The sequence below is a fragment of the Bidens hawaiensis genome, unplaced genomic scaffold, assembly GCF_021521415.1.
Source record: "Bidens hawaiensis isolate Kalapana, Puna unplaced genomic scaffold, B.hawaiensis_p1.1 tig00009851_1, whole genome shotgun sequence".
NCBI classification, from domain to species: Eukaryota; Viridiplantae; Streptophyta; class Magnoliopsida; order Asterales; family Asteraceae; genus Bidens; species Bidens hawaiensis.
Window position 1 is genome coordinate 5,045 of NW_027491739.1, and position 21,598 is coordinate 26,642.

Sequence of the window (21,598 nt, forward strand, 5' to 3'; positions counted from 1 at the left end):
CTGTGAAAAAAAAAAGTTGAAACGAATATGTAACGCGCGCATGAGTATTGGGGCAAACCATTGTCAACCACCTTACCTTCCTTCCTTCACTCATTATCATCACCTTCTTCTTCACACTTTAACCTCATCATCCCATTCCCAACTTTATTTTATTTTCAGACCACAATAACTTGAATAGGGTTTGGTTGTTGATTATCAATTCAAGCTAGAAATGGAAACTCCTGCGATAAATTTATCGGGTAGATTACGCGACATCATTCGAGCTCCTTTCGCAATCGCAAGCAGCAGCTTCTAGTTCTGATGATGTGGATACTGATGAGGTTTCTATTAGGATTGTTGGTGAACAACAGTTAGACGATGACAGAGGAAGTGAACAACAACAAGAGTTAAGTGTTAATAATGGAGTTGATGTTCAACACACACCTTTGCCTCCATCTACTACTACTACTACTACTACTACTACTACTACTACTAATAATAATAATAATAATAATAATAATAATAATAATAATAATAATAATAATAATAATAATAATTATAATAATAATAATAATATATTAGTAGGCACCTGCAAACCGAAAATAACAAGTCTGTGTTTCCCAGATTCAATGGTGCGACAGGCGGCAATGGGCTTCAAATGTCTACTTTTAATGTATTACAAGAACACTGGAGGTCACAATTACCGCAAGCAGGTGATGACTCAACAACACTTGTTTTAATGTATGTTTTATGTTTTATAAATCTTTTCTTTTTGTAGGGTCAAATGCTGACTTTAGTCGAGTACATGGTGCTATTGTATCGCACGTTGTTGCCTACACCCTTTTGGTATCAATTCTTCTGGAACAAAGAATACGGAAGTATCTTTTCGTCGGTACAACCGGCTTCTACTTAACTTTCAAGTTTACATCTGTCATACAAAAGGTATATTTGTATTTTATAATATTTTATAGGACGCGTTTAATGCATTTTTTTAAAAAATAGGTTGTTATTTGTTATACAAGTCGGTGACTGTTTTTATGTAGGTTCGGTTATTGGTTTTTCCGTTAAGGGCGTTATCCCGTAAAGAGCTGCATTATGGGTCATCTGCATCTACCGAGCAGGTTTGTAACTATTCTTTTTAGGCTTTTAAACGAAACAACGAATACGAATGAAGAATGTCCGTGTCCGCTCGTTTAACTTTAACTAAACAAATGATCGAATACGATCAATACGAATGTGGTTTTCTTGTTTGTGTTTGTTCAATAAGAAGATGAACATGTCCGTGTTCCTTTATGCCCGTCCGTTAACGGTATAAACGAACAGTTCACGAACGTACATATAATTGAGCTTAAATTAGTTAAAAGTAACGTGAATAGAGGTGAACAAACCCGATATTTTCAGGAACCGGAACCCGGTATGGTCAACAAAAGTCAAAACCGAGTCGGGTAGGAACCGGTTCAGGGTATAGTTGGGTATTGACCGGGTTTTCTAGGTTTTTTCGGGTTTCGGGTAGGGTTGGGTTGGGTTTTGACCAGGTATTGGTGGAACCGGTTCCACCGTCCGTTCCGGTTTCATGTAGAGTTCTGGGGAGAAACCCAAAGCCCGGTTCATACCCGCGGGTAGATTCGGGTCCGGTTCCGGGTAGGATGATACCGTCGGGTCGTTCTTTTGTGTACCTCTAAATGTGAAGAACAATGTGTTGAGCCTAAAAAGTTACTAAAAGGAAACTAATTTTTAATGGGCCAACATTTTAAATGAATATATTATTGAAAGTACACAAACGAACTTAAAATAACTAATATAAATGAACGAACGAACGAAACATGTGTTCATGTTCGTTCTTTTGTTAGATTAGCAAACATAAACGAGCTTCCTCCTAACGCTTCATGAACTGTTAAACGTTCAGTTCATTACATTTATAATTCTTTTGCGATAATATTCCTTTCAGTTATCGACTCCTACACGTAGAAAAATGAACGTAACTAACCAATATCAAACGCACACAAACTTAAACTAACAAGCATAAATGAATGTCAACGAACATAAATGAACGAGCGAGACATGTGTTCATGTTTGTTCGTTTAGCTAAGTGAACAAAATTTTTGTTCACGTCCATTCAACATAAACGAACTTCCTCCTAACGGTTCATGAACTGTTCACTAAGCGTTCAGTTTGTTACAAGCCTAATTATTTTCTGTGAAAATTGCAATAATATTGATAACCTTTCAGTTATTGTCTCTCCTACACAGAAAAACAAACGTAACTGATTATGTTCAGGTGACTGCTGCTGGAGATCTTTGTGCAATTTGCCAAGAAAAATTGCGGTCACCGATCGTTTTACAGTGTAAACATATATTTTGTGAAGAGTGTGTATCAGAATGGTAAGTTTTGCAACATTTTCGCCCGTTTATTATTGATTATATAATAGTTTATAAATTTTTTTTAACGGGTTTATTATTTAGGTTTGATCGGGAGAGGACATGCCCGTTATGTAGAGCACTTGTGAAACCAGCAGATATTAAATCATATAGTGATGGATCAACAAGCCTTTTCTTCCAGTTCTTTTAGTAATAATACTACACAATATGTACAGCCCTTAACAGCCATTGTTCTGTCTCATCAGAACTTAAAAGCGTCATGAATCAATAGTCAAGATGTTAGATACATTGACTGGTTTAGTTAATCATCAATAGATACATGTGTATATTGTACCCACGAAGTTAAAAATGTATGTTAATATATCATGTATAATTCTCTAAACTACGCATGCATTACATACATGTACCATATAAGTATACATACATAATTTGAACAATTACATTCACCATAAATAAATCGAAGTCCATATGTGAAACAATACAATGTTACTAAAATAAAACAACTCACATCTTGTATTGATTGTCTGCGTTTAGTGCAAACGGGCTCGTGGGTGTAACGCGTGGGTGTGTGTTACAAGGAATTGGTGATACTGAACTATTATTATTGGCTGCGATGAGGTTGTTGATCGGGTACACTTCTGAGACCTCTTCTCGATTCTCGTCTATGTAAACCACGTCCTGCATCGTTAGTTGGTGATATTCCACAATTTCTCTTAAGAACCGATTTTCCCTTGCATAAACCGAGTTCTCTTGTGCTAACCGTGCTTTCTCTGCTAAAAGTGACTCCAGTTGTAGTCGAATCTGCCAGGTAAGCAAACAAAGAAAAAAACATCAATTTCAACCCATCAACCCTAATCAGCTAACATGCCGTCCTATAGAATAGGGAAGTAAACGAGCCAAGCCGCTCATGAACATCAGCTCGCTAAAAGCTCGATTCAACCAACTCAAGCCTAAAAATAAGCTTGTTTAATGAACGAGCTCGAACTGGATCAAAAGCCTAAACAGGCCTATTTGTACAACTCTTATTTGATTATATATATGAACACAAACTTCATTTACGTACACAGTTTACACATGTGTAAATCATAGTTATTAAAAGCCATCGCCTCTTGCGCCTAGGCCCATTTTCCAGGCCATGCCCAATATCTACGTTTCTAGTTCCAAGGCCCTCGCTTCTTGAACGTAACAACACCTCTACTGGCATTGATGACGGATCAAGAACAATAGTCATTTGAACGTTTACTATTTATTACTTTTTGACCTTTTGGTTTTTATGTTTTGAACATTTTGGTACTTTACTTTGAACATTTTGTTATTCAAGTTTTGGAATTACATTTGAATCTCAACTCTTTTAGAACTTTTGGTACTAATAGGCAATAGCCTTTGTTTATTATATATGAAGAATAGTATTATTTTTCTAATACATAATATATTTATATATTTTTTTATTTAAGTGCGCTTTTTTGTCTTAGGACCTCACTTATTTGCGCCTCGCGCCTAGGCCCCAGGCGAGGCCTATGCGCCTTAAGTGCACTTAGCGCCTTTGAGGCTTTGATAACTATGGTGTAAGTCACGTATATGTTAGCATTTAAACATTAAAAAACACATGAAGAAACTAGTTTGATGTTTTTTATGTCAAAAACACATGCATTCCTATATAAAATATATTTAAAAGTTGAGAAATATGAATCACTGCTCTCAAAAAAATTTAATTAAATTAAAAAGAGTACCAAATCATCGTCTTCAGGGCGATCACTTCCTCCACCAGTCTCCCGAAGGATTTTATTTTCCTCTTCTAATTGAGCACACCGCTCCTTAGCAAACGCCATATCAGCCTTAACGGTTTTCAGCTCTCGTAATAGAACCTTTGCTTTCGCGGCCATTGCCATTGACACCTGTCACGCAACCGCATACACATATCATACATCTCATTTATTTCCAACCAAAAGCCACATTCAGTAATTTATAAGATTGTTTTAACCATGTGTCACACAATACTTGTTTTACATATGTCATCGAGACATGCAAAATAGATTTGTCATATACATATGCCACCTTACGTCTCGAGAGGCCATCAGTTGAATTTCTGTATCGGTTTTCGTCTGTGGTAATTGTCTAGCATTTGAAGCCGTAACTTCATCGGGTTTTTTCTTAATGTTTAGCTTGCGTGTTTTTTGAATGATTTCTGCAGTTCGGTTTTCCACTATCGCCATGCCTTCCTGTAAGAGTAACATCAGAAACTTGAACAATGTCTTCAAACTGTAGATTATATGGGGTGGGATCCAATACAAATAAATATTCAATTGAGAGGCGTACAAATAAGTAGAATAACAATGATTGAAGTAGAGTAATTATCATTACGCTACAGTTTGACATCGAGTTAAAAATTTTACGCTATTCATTTTGTTATACGGTAACTATAAGTCTGTAATAATTACTACTGTTCCTTACTGTAATCAGTTTGTTACAAATTACAACATTTACAGTAACATTAAAAGTTTCTGTAAAACGATGCTAAATGAGCGATATGACCTCAAACTAGATTTTATATAATCAGTATACTTTTTTACATTATGGAACAAGAGGTTACCTCAAGAGCATTACCAATGTAACTGAAGGAGGAAGTAACCGCATTTAGACCCTTGTGCAATGCAGGATTATCTGCCTTACGAGGGTTTTCTGGAACCTATGAAAAATGGTATTGGTTTGTTGTAAGAAAGTAGAATGATAATACTAATAAGAAGAAGATTCAAGAGCTTTTGAGTTGAGTCGATTACCTGGCTGTTTGCTTCCACATCATGATTATCGGCATCAATTATGGCTCTAGCTTTTCTGGCAAGTGCACCCCAAAACCCGTGTTTGGGTTCATCTGCATTCTTTGTTTCACATCTTGTTGAATCATCCTACAACCATGAGTAAGTAACCATGTGCTAAGGGAACTAAATCTTGTTTAACAATCTCCAGTCCAAAGCTAATTTCGTTAAGTTACTAATATTCTAGACACAATACCTTAAGGGAAGAAGAAGAAGAAGAAGAAGAAGAATAAGAATTAGGCAATTGCCTTGACGAGAGAGAAGAATCAATAGGCCGGTTTAACTTAGGGTTAGGGTTTGAGGTTTGTTTCATTGAAGAAGATGAATCCTTCACAAATTCTTCTTCTTCTTCTTCTTGTCTTCGCCTATACGCCATAGCATAGCGTATGCACACCGCCGATGTCGGATACAGACGCCGGAAGTGGACCAAACAAAAGATAACACTCAAACTTAACTAAGTAACTAGTCACTAAATTGTCAACCTTTCGTCATTCAGCGTTTTTATGGGCCTAATGTCCAAATAAGTGTTTCTTCTTTTTTTTTTCCAGTAAGGTTTGAAACTGGTTAAAACTGAACTCAACCGGTTAAACAATTGATCCTTTTATCACTCGAAAACCGAAGGATGATTAGTAGTTTTTCATAAATATAAAGGTTATTTTAACTTTTAATAATTTTGGGTAAAGTCTTTATACTTACAAGAAAAAGGAATTCAGATGAAGAAGAAAAATAACAAGAAATTTTAAAATTTGGAGATGGAGAATTCAATGAGTGCTCTAAATAGTGTTATTAAACTGTTCCAATATACATAAAAAACAAAAAAGGCTATTACCAAGTGCATTTTGTAGAAAACTACAGGGAGTGAATAGTTTTCCTTTTCTTTTAATCGGGTTTTATTAAGCAAATGACTTTGTTAAACCATTTTCACAATTTATAACAGTATGTATAACCAAGTAAAAAAGAGTTTAGAGATAGAGATGACACAACCGTATTCATAAAGGTTCAAGTGAATGCTAACTAATTCACTCTATGTCCTCTCCTCTCTCCTCGATCAAAAGTTTTCTTTACTGGTCGTCTCCCTAAAATGATAGGGATCACCAATACATAAGTGTCACTCTTCAATGGAAGTGATCACCTTCTTCATCGAGCACACCAAGGTTTTAGCTTTAAAATTTCTTTTAATCTCACTATGTGAAGATAGCGAGTCTTCATCTAACAACTAATTCACTCTATATCAAGATAGAGCTCTCATCCCAATACAAAACAACACTATGTCAAGATAGTGTGTTCCCTTCACAAATCACCAACTAATGATGATTCCTCACTTGTCAAAACACTAGAACAACCTCTAGTGTTAACCCCTGATATTACAAGTAAGATGGTTAGATGATAGCTTTGAGAAGCTCTTCTTTTTTTCTCTACACTCTTAATCTCCTCACTAAACAACTGAAACTTAATTAAACTTGAATAATGGAAGAGATTAACCTTGAAGTATGTGTGTTAATATTGTAGAGCAAAGGGGTGAAAACTAAGTTCGAATTAGCCTTCTATTTATAGCCAAGTATGCGATAGACAAGGCTAATAGACTCATTGTCACACCCCAACCTACGACAGAATATGCCGGGGCGCGACTGATTGCTCAGTATCTCACAAGACACTATTAAAAGTAATGATAATATATAATTAATTTAGGCCAATTGAAAATAAATAATCTCACCTTTTGTGTTTTGGACGATAATAATCTCATATTTAAAAATCACTATCAATGTTCCAACAATTCAACTATTTTTGTCTCAATGGACCCCCGCTAAAAAAACTTAACGTCGTGAAGTTTTTTTCCGAGTTTCAAACCGATGTTTTAGGGCTTTTGATCGTAAAAACGATTCGAGTCTATTGATGAAAAACTTCGCTCGAAACGTTGTTTCAAATGACTTGATTTTTGTTAATTGGAAATTCAAACACCTGAATTGAAACATGGTTTAGTCGTTTGGATCACCGTTTCGAGATAAGTTTTACATCAGTCGAATCGTATCCTAGTTCATATCAAATCCCTAAAACATCGGTTTGAAACTCGAAAGTACGTTAACGACGTTAAGTGTTTTTTAACGGAGGTCCATTAAGACAAAGGTTATTGAAAAGTCGGATTGTTGGCAGTGATTTTTGAAGGTGGAGTTTTTATCGGGTAATACACAAAAAGTGATGTTATTTATTTCCAATTTGCCAAAAACTTATTTTCATAAATTTGATGTACACAATCCAAATAATGAACACACAATTCATAATTCCAAACAAAACAAAAATGGTGGATAACCTAAAGTCCAAGCAAAAATAAACTACTTGCTTTAAGCTTCAATCGTCCAATGTAGGTACCAACAATATGCACAACATAGATATATTGTCAACAAAATTGTTGAGTGAGCAAACACAAGTTTTGTATATATAATAATAAAAGACAATTCTAATATGGATGCGGTATTAAAAACCATTAATTTAAGCAATTAAATATTTTCACCAAACATTAGGTTAGGTTACTCAGAAGATGTATGATCATACTAATGAGGATGAGGATGAGAATTGTGGTTGAGGACTCGTTTAACATACATACGGTGGTTGTGGTAAGCATCATGCACCCAAAATAAGTTAGGGAGTGTAAACAAGAAAATTAAAAAGTGTGGGAAATAAGCAAGATGTCTGATCTCAAGAAAATACCCTAAAATTAAACAAATAAACCACAATAAAAATAATACTAAACTGAACAAATATGAGATTTTAACATAGAAAATAAAGAAATCAAGACTTAGCAAGTGTTGGCTCATGTTTGATCCAAATGTCAGTATAAGATTGAATCCGGGTCCAACATGTCCAAACACGATAACAAAAACAAAATATTAAAGGATCAGAAGCTAATTCGGGTCAATTCATGGTGTATTAGAAAAACCTCAAACTAGTTCATAACATAAACCCTAAGCGGGTTTTGATCCAATTGAAGTTGGGAATCCCTCAATTAATTGTAATTGAATGAAGGCTTTGGTTCAATAATGAAAAAAAAACATAATCAAACACAACAAATACCCGAAAATTAACTAGAGGATGAAGATACCCAAAGCAGTTGACTATAAAGTCAAAGTATGAAGAACAAAACATTAAGCCACCAAATCGTAATTGCAAGTGAAACTGAGTTGCGGTAAAAATGAGTAGAGGTTGAGGGTTGTTTTTATAGCTACAACTGAAATTAGGGAACATGAAATCGTTTAAATTGGAAATTAGGGTTTCTTTGATGACTTTTGCAATATGCAAAAATAAATGAATCAGAACCTAATCTTAGAGAATAAGTTAGGGTTTTGTGACAGGAATGATGATAATCGACTAATCTTGAAAAATATTCTAGGGCGAGTTCTAATAAACCAAGTTTTTACCCGGCACAACGCCTATTATGTATAGGGCGAGTTCTATGATTTGAACAGGGAAAACCGTTGCACTACAAATTGCAATGACCATCTACAAAGTGCTTTACAAAATGCTGGAATTACAAAAGGTGGTACATATAGTTATCAATTCCACATTACAAAAGGTGAGTAGCAAGCTACTTAGTACTACAGATGCTTAATAATTTGATTACAAAAAGTGAGATCAAATATTTAATCTAGTTACAGACCATCTAATATCTATTGTATCTATATTGCAGTTGTGTTGCATTCGGATCGTTGGTGATATATGAAGAAAGCGCAAATGCAACCAAAAAGATGACAGCCTGTGATTATGCATCTATTTAAACAGATTAAGGTCCTCCGTCCTCCATAGCAGTTTTCTATCTCAATATAATTAGCTAATTCTAGATCAAATAATGTTGGAAATAATCCATTGAAGTTTAAATGAATTTAAACCACCATTCCACCATTCAACGTATTTAAAATGTATAAAATGCAATAAGAAACAAATAAAATAATAATAAATATGAATGCGTACCTTAAAGTTTACAGGAGGAGATGTAGTTGCAGCTTGTGTGCATCCCAAAAATCGTAAGCGTGTTAGCCATTAGGTGTGTTTCATTAGTAGGTAGTATATCTGTAGTACATGATCAATAGATATAGATTAGTGTAGTCAACCATCAAAAAATGGTATTGGCAGATTCGTATATATTGGTGACATACCTTTGATTGTGTACCATATTGGTTATGTATGATCTGCAATGCAAGTACAAAACGGGTCAAAAGCAGATTGACAGATTTAAATGATCAGATTTCTTTAGCTGTTTCATCAGTTGATCTTGGATCAATATCTAACTTGTGTGTACATGTATGATTTGGAGCAATTTGTTTTGGCCTTGCATAGTTCACGTAAATAAGATTCCCAAAAAATTGATGGGTTTGATGGGTCAATTATATTCAGCAACTTACTTGAAAAATTACTGCATCACTGACATGGAATTGGGAATTTTACCCATGAAGCACAAAAACTGCATATATTTGAACGTTCACATACTTCAAATGATCCAGATTTGCCTGCAATTAAGCCTGGATTTTAAATTTTAAACCTCATATGCTACAATGATTTTGTAACATAATAATCCAGTACTAACCGAACCACCTTACTTAGCATAAAACATTGCTTTCAACAATTATGGCGATACCATCGTCAGCATCAGCACTGTCCATATACTCCTAGCCTGTGATCATGGTTTTTATCACATTCTTATGGTCCTGAAATTGCTAAAAGCACAAGATTTAGTGAGAGCTAGAAAATAAATATAAGTGAACTTAACAGACCTGTCTACATACCTTTTCCCATATAAACTCGAAACTTTCATTTGTTGTTGGCACCCCTCTTTTATGCAGTGTTAAGGTGGCATCTGCCTCTTGCTGCAATAATGTTATATTAGTAATATTATTTGGACAAAAAAGATATAATATATCAGATTAATGAAAACCTTATTCTGAGCGTTTCTTCATTCATAGCAATATTAAAACCCTCTAAATCAACATCAACTACCTACCCTATTTATTTAGCCATCAACCAATATAAGATGACAGTACGTTAATAATACAATAAAATTTGTATAGAAAAAATATCTCAAAAGTACTCGCGACATACCTGAGTCTGATCTAATGGGAATCCATAAGTATCCTATATAACAAAGGCATCATGCACAGATTTGTTTATAACGATGAAAATAAAAAAGAACAACGAAACATTGGTGAAGTATAATGGTGCCCCAGTCATGGTTTGTCATACCTGCGCAAGATATCCCGGTCATGGATGTCATTGCGTTGTAAAAGAAAACTGAGGTGGCAGATGTGGTGTCGTCTGCGATCATTGTAGTCACACGGAATCTGTTAATACAAAAACTTTATGTATTAGCATAGCAAAGCAAAAACGATTGTGGGTTTGAACATGTAACTATAATTGGTCAACAAAGTTAACATATTGCGGTGAGAAAACATATTCGACCATCTTTGTTCCAATTTTGGCTCTTGACTTTGTTGACCAATTACACCCGGATGTGCAAGTTTCTCATTAATCTTTGGATGCGTTTTGGATGCACATTTTAAAACTAAAATATTTAGAACTAATGTACCTTTAACTCTATATATATACAACAAAACTCACAAAACAGTAGAAAATTTTAAATGACTACACGTTTTAATATTCAGAGTTAAAGGGGCAAGGTAAGTGCAATAGGCAACTTTAAATAAATTAAGGTAGATTATTTCATAAAGAGCCTCAATATTCAATCGCAAACAAATAAAATCTTTCAAAAATTAGCAAAACTGATACTTGAAGCATTTGATCCCATCCCCAATTATCTTTTGCATACGATTCAGCAATAAGATGAACTCTTAACACATTTTTAGGGCATGATAGCTACACTAAAGCTACAAATATTAACCTTATAATTCATAGCTAAAAGCAAAGGTATATCAGATTTCAATCACACAATCCACAAATCAGTTAATCCGTCTAGACTACTAACACAAAGAAAACTAAAAGCAATAGAATGTAAACATAAATTAAGTAGCAAGCACTAACACATGCTATAAATGTAATCAACTTAATACTGAATCGATTACCGGATTCGAGGAGATCTAATAGAAGGCCAAAAGGACCGGAGTTGTATGGAGGCGGCGAACGTCGAACGGTGAACGCAGATCAATGACGGAGATGTGCGTGTCAAGAAATACCTATCGTCATGTCGTCGTAAAATTAAAAGATAAATGAAATTAAAATTCAAGATTGAAGCTGCGTGAGGTAAGAAGAAGACGACAACGAAGCCCTGAAGAAATAAAGAAAAAGGAAATTGCTGAAGACAAGATCAGACTGATTGCATTATGTACATAAAACTTATGTGGTATTATATTACCTTTTGTTTCCTTATCCTTCCGATCCATGACTTCAACGGGCTTTTCAACAACGTGCATGGAATCGTAGATGTGAACTTCGTCGAGATGGTTGCCTGTGACAACCACCAAAACTTAATCTAATCGCGCGACAGTGTAACCCACGTTTATGTAAATAAAGTAATATAACAAATAAAATGACTTTATTTAAGTCTAAAACTCCAAAAAAATATATGAGTTGTATTTTATCAAGTTTAAAAGGTTCAAATTCGTCGAGTAGTGGACACTACACAAAAATGAACACTGGCGACAACTTAAAAACTGATAGAAGTCCAAATAGGTCAGCATCAACCTGAAAAATTAAAATGTTTATAAAAATACTAGACGGGTGCCCGCGCGATGCAGCGGGTGTTTGAACATGTTAATCACGTAACAAATATAAGTATTTTTGGTTCGGTTAAAACCTTGAAATCGTTTAAACCAGTCATTGGTTTGACTTCTTTTTTCTTTTTCTTTTTTTACTTTCGGTTTGTTGGTCGGTTTCAAAATTTTCAAAACGTAGTGAACCGTTGGTTCGCGGTTTATACTGGACACTGAACACCCGTATGTAAAATATTAATTTATTTAAAATGAAAAAAACTATAACAATATCATATCCAAATTAAAGAGAATAAAATGCCTGTTTTTATGGTGTAATTTTTTTATAAAAATATTAACGTTTGAAAAGGCTATAGTCGTTTAAAAATCATGGGTGGGAAGTTAGTTTATAACTTAAATTGAAAACATAATATGGTTAAAGATGAGGGACCAAACTTGTAAGTTGAATGAATTGTGTTTAAAAGACAAGTTTACCCTTACTAACACATGTACCCAATGCTTTAAGTGTTGTAAATTACTTAAAAATGAATGTCTTAATTTGCCCTTGTTTGGTGTATTATATATAGTATAGATTAGTAATAAGTTATAAACTTATTTTAAAAATTTTCAATTCGCGAAAATTAGAAATAACTTAGTACAAACCAGTATAGGACACCGTATGAGCCGGAAGTATCTTTCACCAAAATTTAGTTTTATTAGCTCGTATTATCAAGAATTAAATATCGAATAAAACTTGATAAAAATATTATAAACGAAGTTCGTTTGGTTAGATAAAATACGCAAAACGAAAACCGGAAAACTTAAGACTTTTGCTTAAAACCCACTTTGACACAAAACTTTTGTACTTCCCACTATAACAACTCGGGCTCTCCGTGTCAATATTTTTTTAAATACCCGACCCATTTAGATGTTCGAAAAGTTTTCCGCATTTAACGAGTTAATTTTCATATTATTATTATTATTAATTATTTATATAATTATTAATTATTTTCTAAATTGTAGGTTTATCATTATAACCCATTTACCTATTCTGGATAATCCAAAGATCCAATAACCCAGAACCCGTTTGTTTATGAACCCTTTTGCAATTGAATACCTTGGACCTGAATTCTCGACACAAAATTTGAAAATTGAATCAAACCAATGATATACAAACTTAATCTGGCTAAACCGACACGACAATTATGTTAATGCAATCAAAATTGATTTGTTCTGCGTAATTACGAAGTCGACGCCTAAATGTACTTGTTATACAAGAAATCCTTCGTGATAACTCAATTAATTTAGCAAATATTATCACAAAACCCTAGCCGACATAACCCGTCTATTTAATTTAATTATCATCATCATTTGATTGTTCGTTCGTCACCCCTTTTGGTCGTCCCCTGTTCGCTTAATTTAACCCTTCATACAACGGCTTTGAGGTAATTAATTGTTGTATTACGATCGTCGCTACCTAATTAAAAAAAGCCCTAACCATAATCTAACCAACATCAATCGGATTAACCGATTTATGTTGTTAGGGTTTGTATTAGTTGGATCTGCTTCTCCGTCCGTTTATAATTTACTATCTGGATGCTATAACCATTTATCAGTGTAGCTCAGTTGGTTGGTGTTAAGGTTATGGAGTGGCTGGCCGCGAGTTCGAACCCCAGCCACTCCTTTTAGTTTATGTTTGGTAAAATTGAATATTTTAATCCTTTAAATATATAATATTTCTCATGTTTCTCTCGAATCTTATAAAACCTATTTTCATGTGTGTGTCTCTCTCTCTATATGTATATATGTATGTATAAGTATACTTAATACAACGTACTAATTCTTTAGTTTTATATAAAAGGGATTTATTTAAAATATTTAAATGATTTAAATGCTACCTTTATATTTTTCTCAAAATTACATCATATATATGGATCAACTAATTTATTTATTTATAATCTTTTTATGTATATATATTACAAGTAATATTACATAACAAACTATAATAAAAATAAAAGATCTATAAATAAGTTTAAATAATACATAACTTAACAAAATAATATTAACCGTCAAACTCTCGAATCCTATCTTATTCGTTAACTTAGTATTTTCTGCATTCAATTTCCTTCTTAGGCCATATCGTCAACACTTGATCTACCATCTTCGTCTTTATTATCTTATTTGCGTTTGCTCGTCTGATAAGGTGAGTATCACATTCCCACTTTTTACACTCATTTTATACTGTTGGTTCAGTCTGGACCGAGACAATCCGAGCCGGTTCGAGACGGAAGGTTTGATAACCAAAGACGGATAGAAACAAACACGAAACAAACGATTTCATTGATAAAAACGAAAGATTACATGCTTGTTAAACACTGAAATCACGATCTATGGCAGGGGGAGGTCGAGCATGGCCCCCCCCCTCATCCGGACAGCACCTGGGCGCCGGGCACGCAAATCCTTTAACAAACCACGCCTGAAAGCTGGGTATTTATACCCACTGCTATTCGATCAGGACTCATTCGATCGAATGAGTCCTATTCGATCGAATAGCAGACTCATTCGATCGAATCAGAGACTGGTTCGATCGAATGAGTATCCATTTGAAAATGCTCTTTCGAATGGATGACTTTCGGCGTGGACCACTATCTAGGTGTACAGCATACAACATAAACAATCTAAACTATTCGCCAAGCGACGGCCACAAAACATGCACCAACATATTCCCCCTTGGACGTTGCTTGCGAATTGCTGTAAACACCTCTTGCAATCTTCAGTCAATCTCTGCTCTGGCTTGATAATCACGTGGTAGAATACCATCATTGCAGCAGATTCCCCCTTGGACTGAACTCTCAGTTAATGATGCAAAGTGTTCTCCATTGCTGACATCTTCAGACAAAACAATCTGTTTAAAAACAACCAACTATAGAAATTCCCCCTCAGCGTTAGCGTGTATCCCAATATATAGACGTGTAAGCTCATATCGTCTTCCGCTGACTTAATAATGTATTGGGCAAATGACAGAGGCTTCCGATCCACAGCTACTCCCCCTTAACAGATTAGTTTGTATGCAGATTCATCATCGGAGACAAAGACACATCATTAACTTCGTGATTGCGAATCACCATTCTTCAACAGAATTCCCTCCACAAAGCGGAATTCTCACATGCGGAAAATAAATATTTAACATGATTGGCCCATAAATAGTCAGATGCTCCTGACTACCCCACAATAACTCAAACTCAGATTCTCTCCACAAAGCAGAATCTTCAGAATGCGGAAAATAAATTAAACTTGGTTGGCCCATAAATAGTCAGATGCTCCTGACTACCCCACATATTAACTCGATTACTGTTATTCATATTTCAAGGTCTGACATGTTGAATGATCTACATTTCTTCAACCCCACCCGCCAAAGATTGTGCCCTATTACAGAAGTAACACCCAGAAGCTCGTATCCCACATTTTCAGATTCAACCATACTTGTACCCTATTACAGAAGCCTCTTCTGAAGCTCGTAGCCAACATTTTCAGGTACAAGATTGAACCCTATTAAAGAAGCATCCCAGATGTTGCTCGTAGCCAACATTTTCAGGCTCAATCCTCGAACAGCGGAGAAAAAGAAACAATAGCCAATGTGTACATACCAAACCAATAACATCATAACTCATCAGTAATCACTTTTCTCTGTTCTTCTGTGTTCTTATAACAATCACCACTGTAGAAGCTCAATGAACAAGGGGTTATCCATTAAACTTGTAAACGATAATTCCTTCAGGTGATTGTGCTTTGTTCATTGCCCCAATTTGCCGCTTTAACCATTAAACATTTAAACGCTCTGACTTTGCCGGCAAATATCAGTGAAAATTTCACTGTCACCAAACTTTTTCTGGATTGTAATCAACTTGTATAGGATGTCCAGAAAAATCTTCATCACTGACCCGAAAATTAACCGAAAATTTCCCGGAAATTTTGTCGAAAAAATTTTATTTTTGCCAAACTTTTTCAGAAGACTTCCCGACTGATAAAAATGGCTTGGGCAACTTTTTTTTTTTTTTTTGGTCTGGAACATGTTCGATCGAATAGGGCTCATTCGGTCGAATGAAGCACAGATTCGATTGGATGAAGAACTGGTTCGATCAGCTATTTGAATTTGACACTTTGAGCGGGAAAACCAGTTCGATCGAATACAATCTGATTCGATCGAATGAAGTCAATCGAATGGGCGGGAAAACTGGCGTTTGAATGTGACACTTTTGAGCGGGAAGGCCTACTCGATCGAATCAGCCAATCGAATAGGCCTATTCGATCGAATGGCAGATTCGACTCCTTCATCGCCAGCCCAGAAAACGCGAAGAACACGAAGAACACACCAACAGTTTAACGTCCATAACGCATAAAATCAAGAGCTCGGCTTGCTAGATCGGTTGTTAGACCCTTCTAGCGGTAACCGTGGCTCTGATACCAATTGTTGGTTCAGTCTGGACCGAGACGATCCGAGCCGGTTCGAGACGGAAGGTTTGATAACCAAAGACGGATAGAAACAAACACGAAACAAACGATTTCATTGATAAAAACGAAAGATTACATGCTTGTTAAACACTGAAATCACGATCTATGGCAGGGGGAGGTCGAGCATGGCCTCCCCCCTCATCCGGACAGCACCTGGGCGCCGGGCACGCAAATCCTTTAACAAACCACGCCTGAAAGCTGGGTATTTATACCCACTGCTATTCGATCAGGACTCATTCGATCGAATGAGTCCTATTCGATCGAATAGCAGACTCATTCGATCGAATCAGAGACTGGTTCGATCGAATGAGTATCCATTTGAAAATGCTCTTTCGAATGGATGACTTTCGGCGTGGACCACTATCTAGGTGTACAGCATACAACATAAACAATCTAAACTATTCGCCAAGCGACGGCCACAAAACATGCACCAACATATACTATTTTGGGAACGTATGCGTTACTATTTATTTCCATATTATCTAATACACAAATTGCAACTATTTGTCACTTGTGTTTAACAATTTATACGTTACTTGTTATGTGCTTATATGCTCTATATGAATTGCATTCGGAGAGGTCCAGCATAATCTCAGAACAGTATGATCATACGAACGTTGTAATAGCCATCGTCTAGTTTATCTGGCATCGTGCTTATCGACAACTCATTTATTTGCTCATTGGTTGGATTGCTTATCTCATTTGACATTGTAGCATGTTTATTTATTTATTTATTATATATACACCAAAACTGGTGTGCTACTCACTCAACCTCGTGTTCACAAACCTATTGTAATTTTAACGCATATGAAGGTCATCGTGTGATGTGATGTTTAAATGGATTGGAAGAAAACTTACGATTTGCAAAATAGAGAGATTAAACATGATTTTAATCTTTGATATAATTGTTTCGTTTCACTTATGTGAATGATGGATTTTGTATTGAATATTTTTGGATTTATTTGAATTTAATTTAATAGATATTATAATTTCAAAATATTACATGATAGTACCTTGAGAGCTGTATGCAATCAGCTCATGCCCCGACATTTCCGCTGTAGGTTGGGGTGTGACAGATTGGTATCAGAGCCGAAGGTTTAAGATATGTCGTTAGTGGTGTCATAGTAACATGCTTAGGAGCCCCATACGTGCTTATCTGTTTGCCTTTATGTGTTCAAAAATTAATTGTTTACAAATTTCCTTAGTTAAATTATCTTTGTTTTTGTTATTATATTGTTATGCACAAAGACACAAATCCGAGGCTATGCCTCAACCTTCAAAAAAAAAAATTCTTAATTAATTTAAACAAAAAATTAGATTGCTTTTATTCTTGGGAAATTCCTTAAGAATTCTCGCCTTTTGTTTTTACTCTTCACCTTAAGGCTATGTAGTGCGACAAGTTCCTGTCATAACTGGAAGGGGGGAGAGTACTATGAGTTGGTCCTTGGAAAACTGCCCAAGGTAAGACACTATTCCTTACCTAGAGGATAACCTGGCCACAATACTCAAGCTTATTGGCCAAAGCGGGAACACACATGTCATACGATCGACACCTTAGGTTATTTTAAACCGAATTCACGGTGGTTCGTGACTAAATTCGGTTTTTCCGATTATTGTGTTTTGTTGTTTAAATGATTAGTTGGGTGAAAAATCCATGGAACCCATGGGAACTCATACTATCCATTTCTCAGTTGTTTTATGTTTTGTAGGAGTTCATCATACGTGTTGGTTCACGGGATGCTCCAACTACTCATATATCTCTCATTTATTCGTTAATTAGTTTGGTTGGTTAAAACGCCATGTAACGCTCATGGGCCGACAAACTCCATTGTATTGTTAATTCGTTAATTAGTTGGGACAGTTAAAACGTCATGTAACGCTCTTGGGTTGTCCAACTCAGTTGTTTTTATTCGTTAGTTCGGCCATTCAAAATGCCATGAAAGCTCATGGGAGACCAACACACAAACTTTGTTTCTTTAATTGTTTGTTAATTTAAGTCAATAAATTAAATTTGAACTTTTTAAAGTGACATCCTCTAGTTACCACGCATTAATCATTTTACTATATCAACTCATAAATACCTACGTAATGTACCCCCTTACTTTATAATCTTTTACTTTTATTCCTCATAATATCCCCTATTCTCAATAACAAAGTTATCATAACACTACTAATTTTCTATTATTTAAATGCTTCCCACAATTTACCCTTCACCTTATAAATCCTTATTTTTGGTTCTTATAGAATGTCTTCACTAAGAAACCATCATCCTCATCAACGTTCCTCTAGTTCTCACGATCGCCGGCTTGGCTGCTAGAATCATAAAGGAGTTTGCTGATGCTATGCCTCATCACACAAATCCAAAGCCACAACTCCAATGGATCTGCTACCTCGGCCACATCGAATAAATATGATTTCCGTAACTCTCTGAGTACCAAAATCTCTTCCTTTCGTGGCGAGGAGAATGCCACCAAGCTACTTCATTGGTTTGAGAAGATGGAGAATATTTTCATCCACTGTGAATGTCCGGACGCCAAACGGAATAAATTCGCCTCGAGCATGTTCGAGGACCGAGCTGTCACATGGTGGAATGCTCTGAGGGCTGACCAAGGATCCGACTTGGTTGTAGCCATGCCTTGGGAAGACCTCAAAAAGGAAATGACGAAGGAATTACGCCCTGATCATGAACTGCAAAGGCTTGAAGCCGAGTTTTGGGAACTCAAGCAAGTTGGTGGGGATAACTCTACCTGCTTTAACCGCTTCCGTGAACTTAGCCGAATCGTAACCCACCTTGTGACCCCCGAGAACCGTGGCATTCAAAAATACATTCGCGGTTTACCAAACATTTTCCATGATGCTGTGATGAGTCGTGATCCCTTAACCATCTGTGAGGCTATGGATCTAGCTACTTCCCTCACCGACAGTCATGTTAGGGATGGAACCCTGTCCCGCAAGGATTCCAACCCTAATCCCGACCAAAACCGACTCATCTTCTAATTATAAAGGTGAACCCAAACCTGCTTCCAGCAACAATAACAACCACCGCAACAACCATAACAACAAGCGTAAATCCTATGTCGTTAACCAATCCAATAACCAACCTTCTCCTAACCAAAACCAAAATGCCCCGAACAAAAAGGCCTATGCCGGACCTCATCTTCTATGTGCCAAATGTAACTTTCATCACTCTGCTCAAACCCCTTGCCGACTATGCACCCAATGCAATCGTTATGGCCACCTTGCTAACACTTGCCGTGTTCTACCTAATGCACAAGCCACCCCACATGCTCAACCCGGTGTACCTAATACCCGTGCTTGCTATCATTGTGGAGACCCAAATCATTTTCGTAATATGTGCCCTCAACTTATCCATGCCCATCAAGCCCTGACTATGACTACACCCTACAACTTGACCCATGCTCACCAATTTCAAACCCAACCACCTCATGTCCTTCAAGCTCCTCCCATCAATCAAAGTCAACCATACTTAACCCAACTCTATCAAACCCACACACGCAAGCTCAAGTGTACCAAGCCTACTCTACTCAAGCCCCAACTATGTGATTTCAACCCATTCAAGCTATCCCAAGTCAATCTACTTCGACTGCTCCAACTTCAATTAATGCAACTCCTCATGGTGCTTCAAGTCACACTAATTAAGCTACACAAGGACTCTAAAGACTTTTGCCGTTCCCTTTATCTATCTTAATTTATGTTGTCTTTTCCTTAATTACGTATTGTAGCGCCTTTTTATGGCACTGAATCATTTCATTTTGAACTATTTATAATAAAGTTTGTTTTGTTTAAATAGAATGTTTATTAAAGCCTACCTCTACCTTATTTCCTTACCCTCATTCATCATGACCTGTTCACCTCAACTATTATTAGGCTATCTCTTTTACAACTTTAAATACTTATATTCTTACGTTTAAAAGATATCTTAGAAATTCCTTTGCTTTAGTAAAATCCACTTCAACTTTTGAAATTGTTTTACACGTTGATGATTTTCTAGTGTTATAATTAAATCCCTTAAAACTTTTGTTTTCTCAAAATCATGTTCTATAAATGTTTTGTAACCCACGCAATGGACGAGTTATGTGGACCATCCGACGATCTAAGTAATTACGGGTCGACACGTAATTACCAAACTCCTCGCATGGAAATCATAATCCGAATAATTGTGTGAGATAACGGTACAGATGTAAAGATGATATGGACATAGTGGATACACCGCTGGTACATCCTATATATAAATGCCATTATCAGATTTTCATTTGGAATGTTGCTTCAACTATTCAAAGTTCTGTATTATGATAGTTTTAAATCATATGTAAAACTTTATTTTTCTTAAAAAGAATAAAAATAAATAAATAATGGCGTTATAGCATTCTTTAATTTCGGGACGAAATTCCCTAAAGTAGGGGAGACTGTAACAACTCGGGTTTTCCAAAACAATATATTTTTTAAATACCCGACCCATTTCGATGTTCGGGAAGTTTTCCGCATTTAACGAGTTTACTTGTCATATTATTATTATTATTATTATTATTATTATTATTATTTATTTATTTATATAATTATAACTATCATAATTTGGCAAAACGTACACTAAACTAAACTCTAATCTCTTCTAATCTCTTTATGTATCCACTTTCAAATTGCAAGGGGCTAAATTGTAACTTTATCATTATAACCCATTTAACTATTCTGGATAATCCAAAGATCCAATAACCCAGAACCAGTTTGTTCATGAACCCGTTTACAATTGAATACCTTGTACCTGAATTCTCAACACAAAACTTGGAAATTGAATCAAACCAAGTATATACATACTTAATCTGGCTAAACCGACACGAAAATTATGTTAATGCTTATAAAAAAATGATTTGTTTGTCCATAATTATGAAGCCGACGCCTAATGGACTTCTTATACAAGAAATCCTTCGTAATAACTCAATTAATTTAGAAGATATTATCACCAAATCCTAGCCGACATAACCCCTCTATTTAATTGAATTGTCATCATCATTTGATTGTTCATTCGCCAACCCTTTTGGCCTTCTCATGTTCGCTCAATTTTACCCTTCATAAAACGGCCTTGAGGTAATAATTACTGTATTACAATCATCGCAACCAAATTAACAAAAGCCCTAACCATAATTAAACCAACATCAATCGGATTAACCGATTGATGTTGTCAGGGTTTGTATTAATTGGATATGCTTCT

The 21,598-nt window shown here is 35.6% G+C and overlaps 1 protein-coding gene and 1 pseudogene across 2 annotated transcripts; one reads left to right on the forward strand and one right to left on the reverse strand.

Moving 5' to 3' along the window:
* The first annotated feature begins 608 nt into the window (after window positions 1–608).
* Window positions 609–2,594, forward strand: LOC143533738 (uncharacterized; annotated as a pseudogene). The gene is made up of 5 exons (XR_013135410.1): window positions 609–692; window positions 758–921; window positions 1,023–1,100; window positions 2,257–2,360; window positions 2,442–2,594. The product of XR_013135410.1 is annotated as an uncharacterized LOC143533738 (transcript).
* A 231-nt stretch (window positions 2,595–2,825) lies between these two features.
* On the reverse strand, window positions 2,826–5,546 carry LOC143533739 (uncharacterized). The gene is made up of 6 exons (XM_077028417.1): window positions 5,367–5,546; window positions 5,135–5,260; window positions 4,948–5,043; window positions 4,418–4,576; window positions 4,088–4,252; window positions 2,826–3,158 (listed from the first exon to the last, which is right to left on the reverse strand). Exons 1-6 carry the CDS (start codon window positions 5,544–5,546, stop codon window positions 2,862–2,864), a joined length of 1,023 nt encoding a protein of 340 aa, XP_076884532.1. The 3' UTR covers window positions 2,826–2,861.
* Window positions 5,547–21,598: the final 16,052 nt, after the last annotated feature.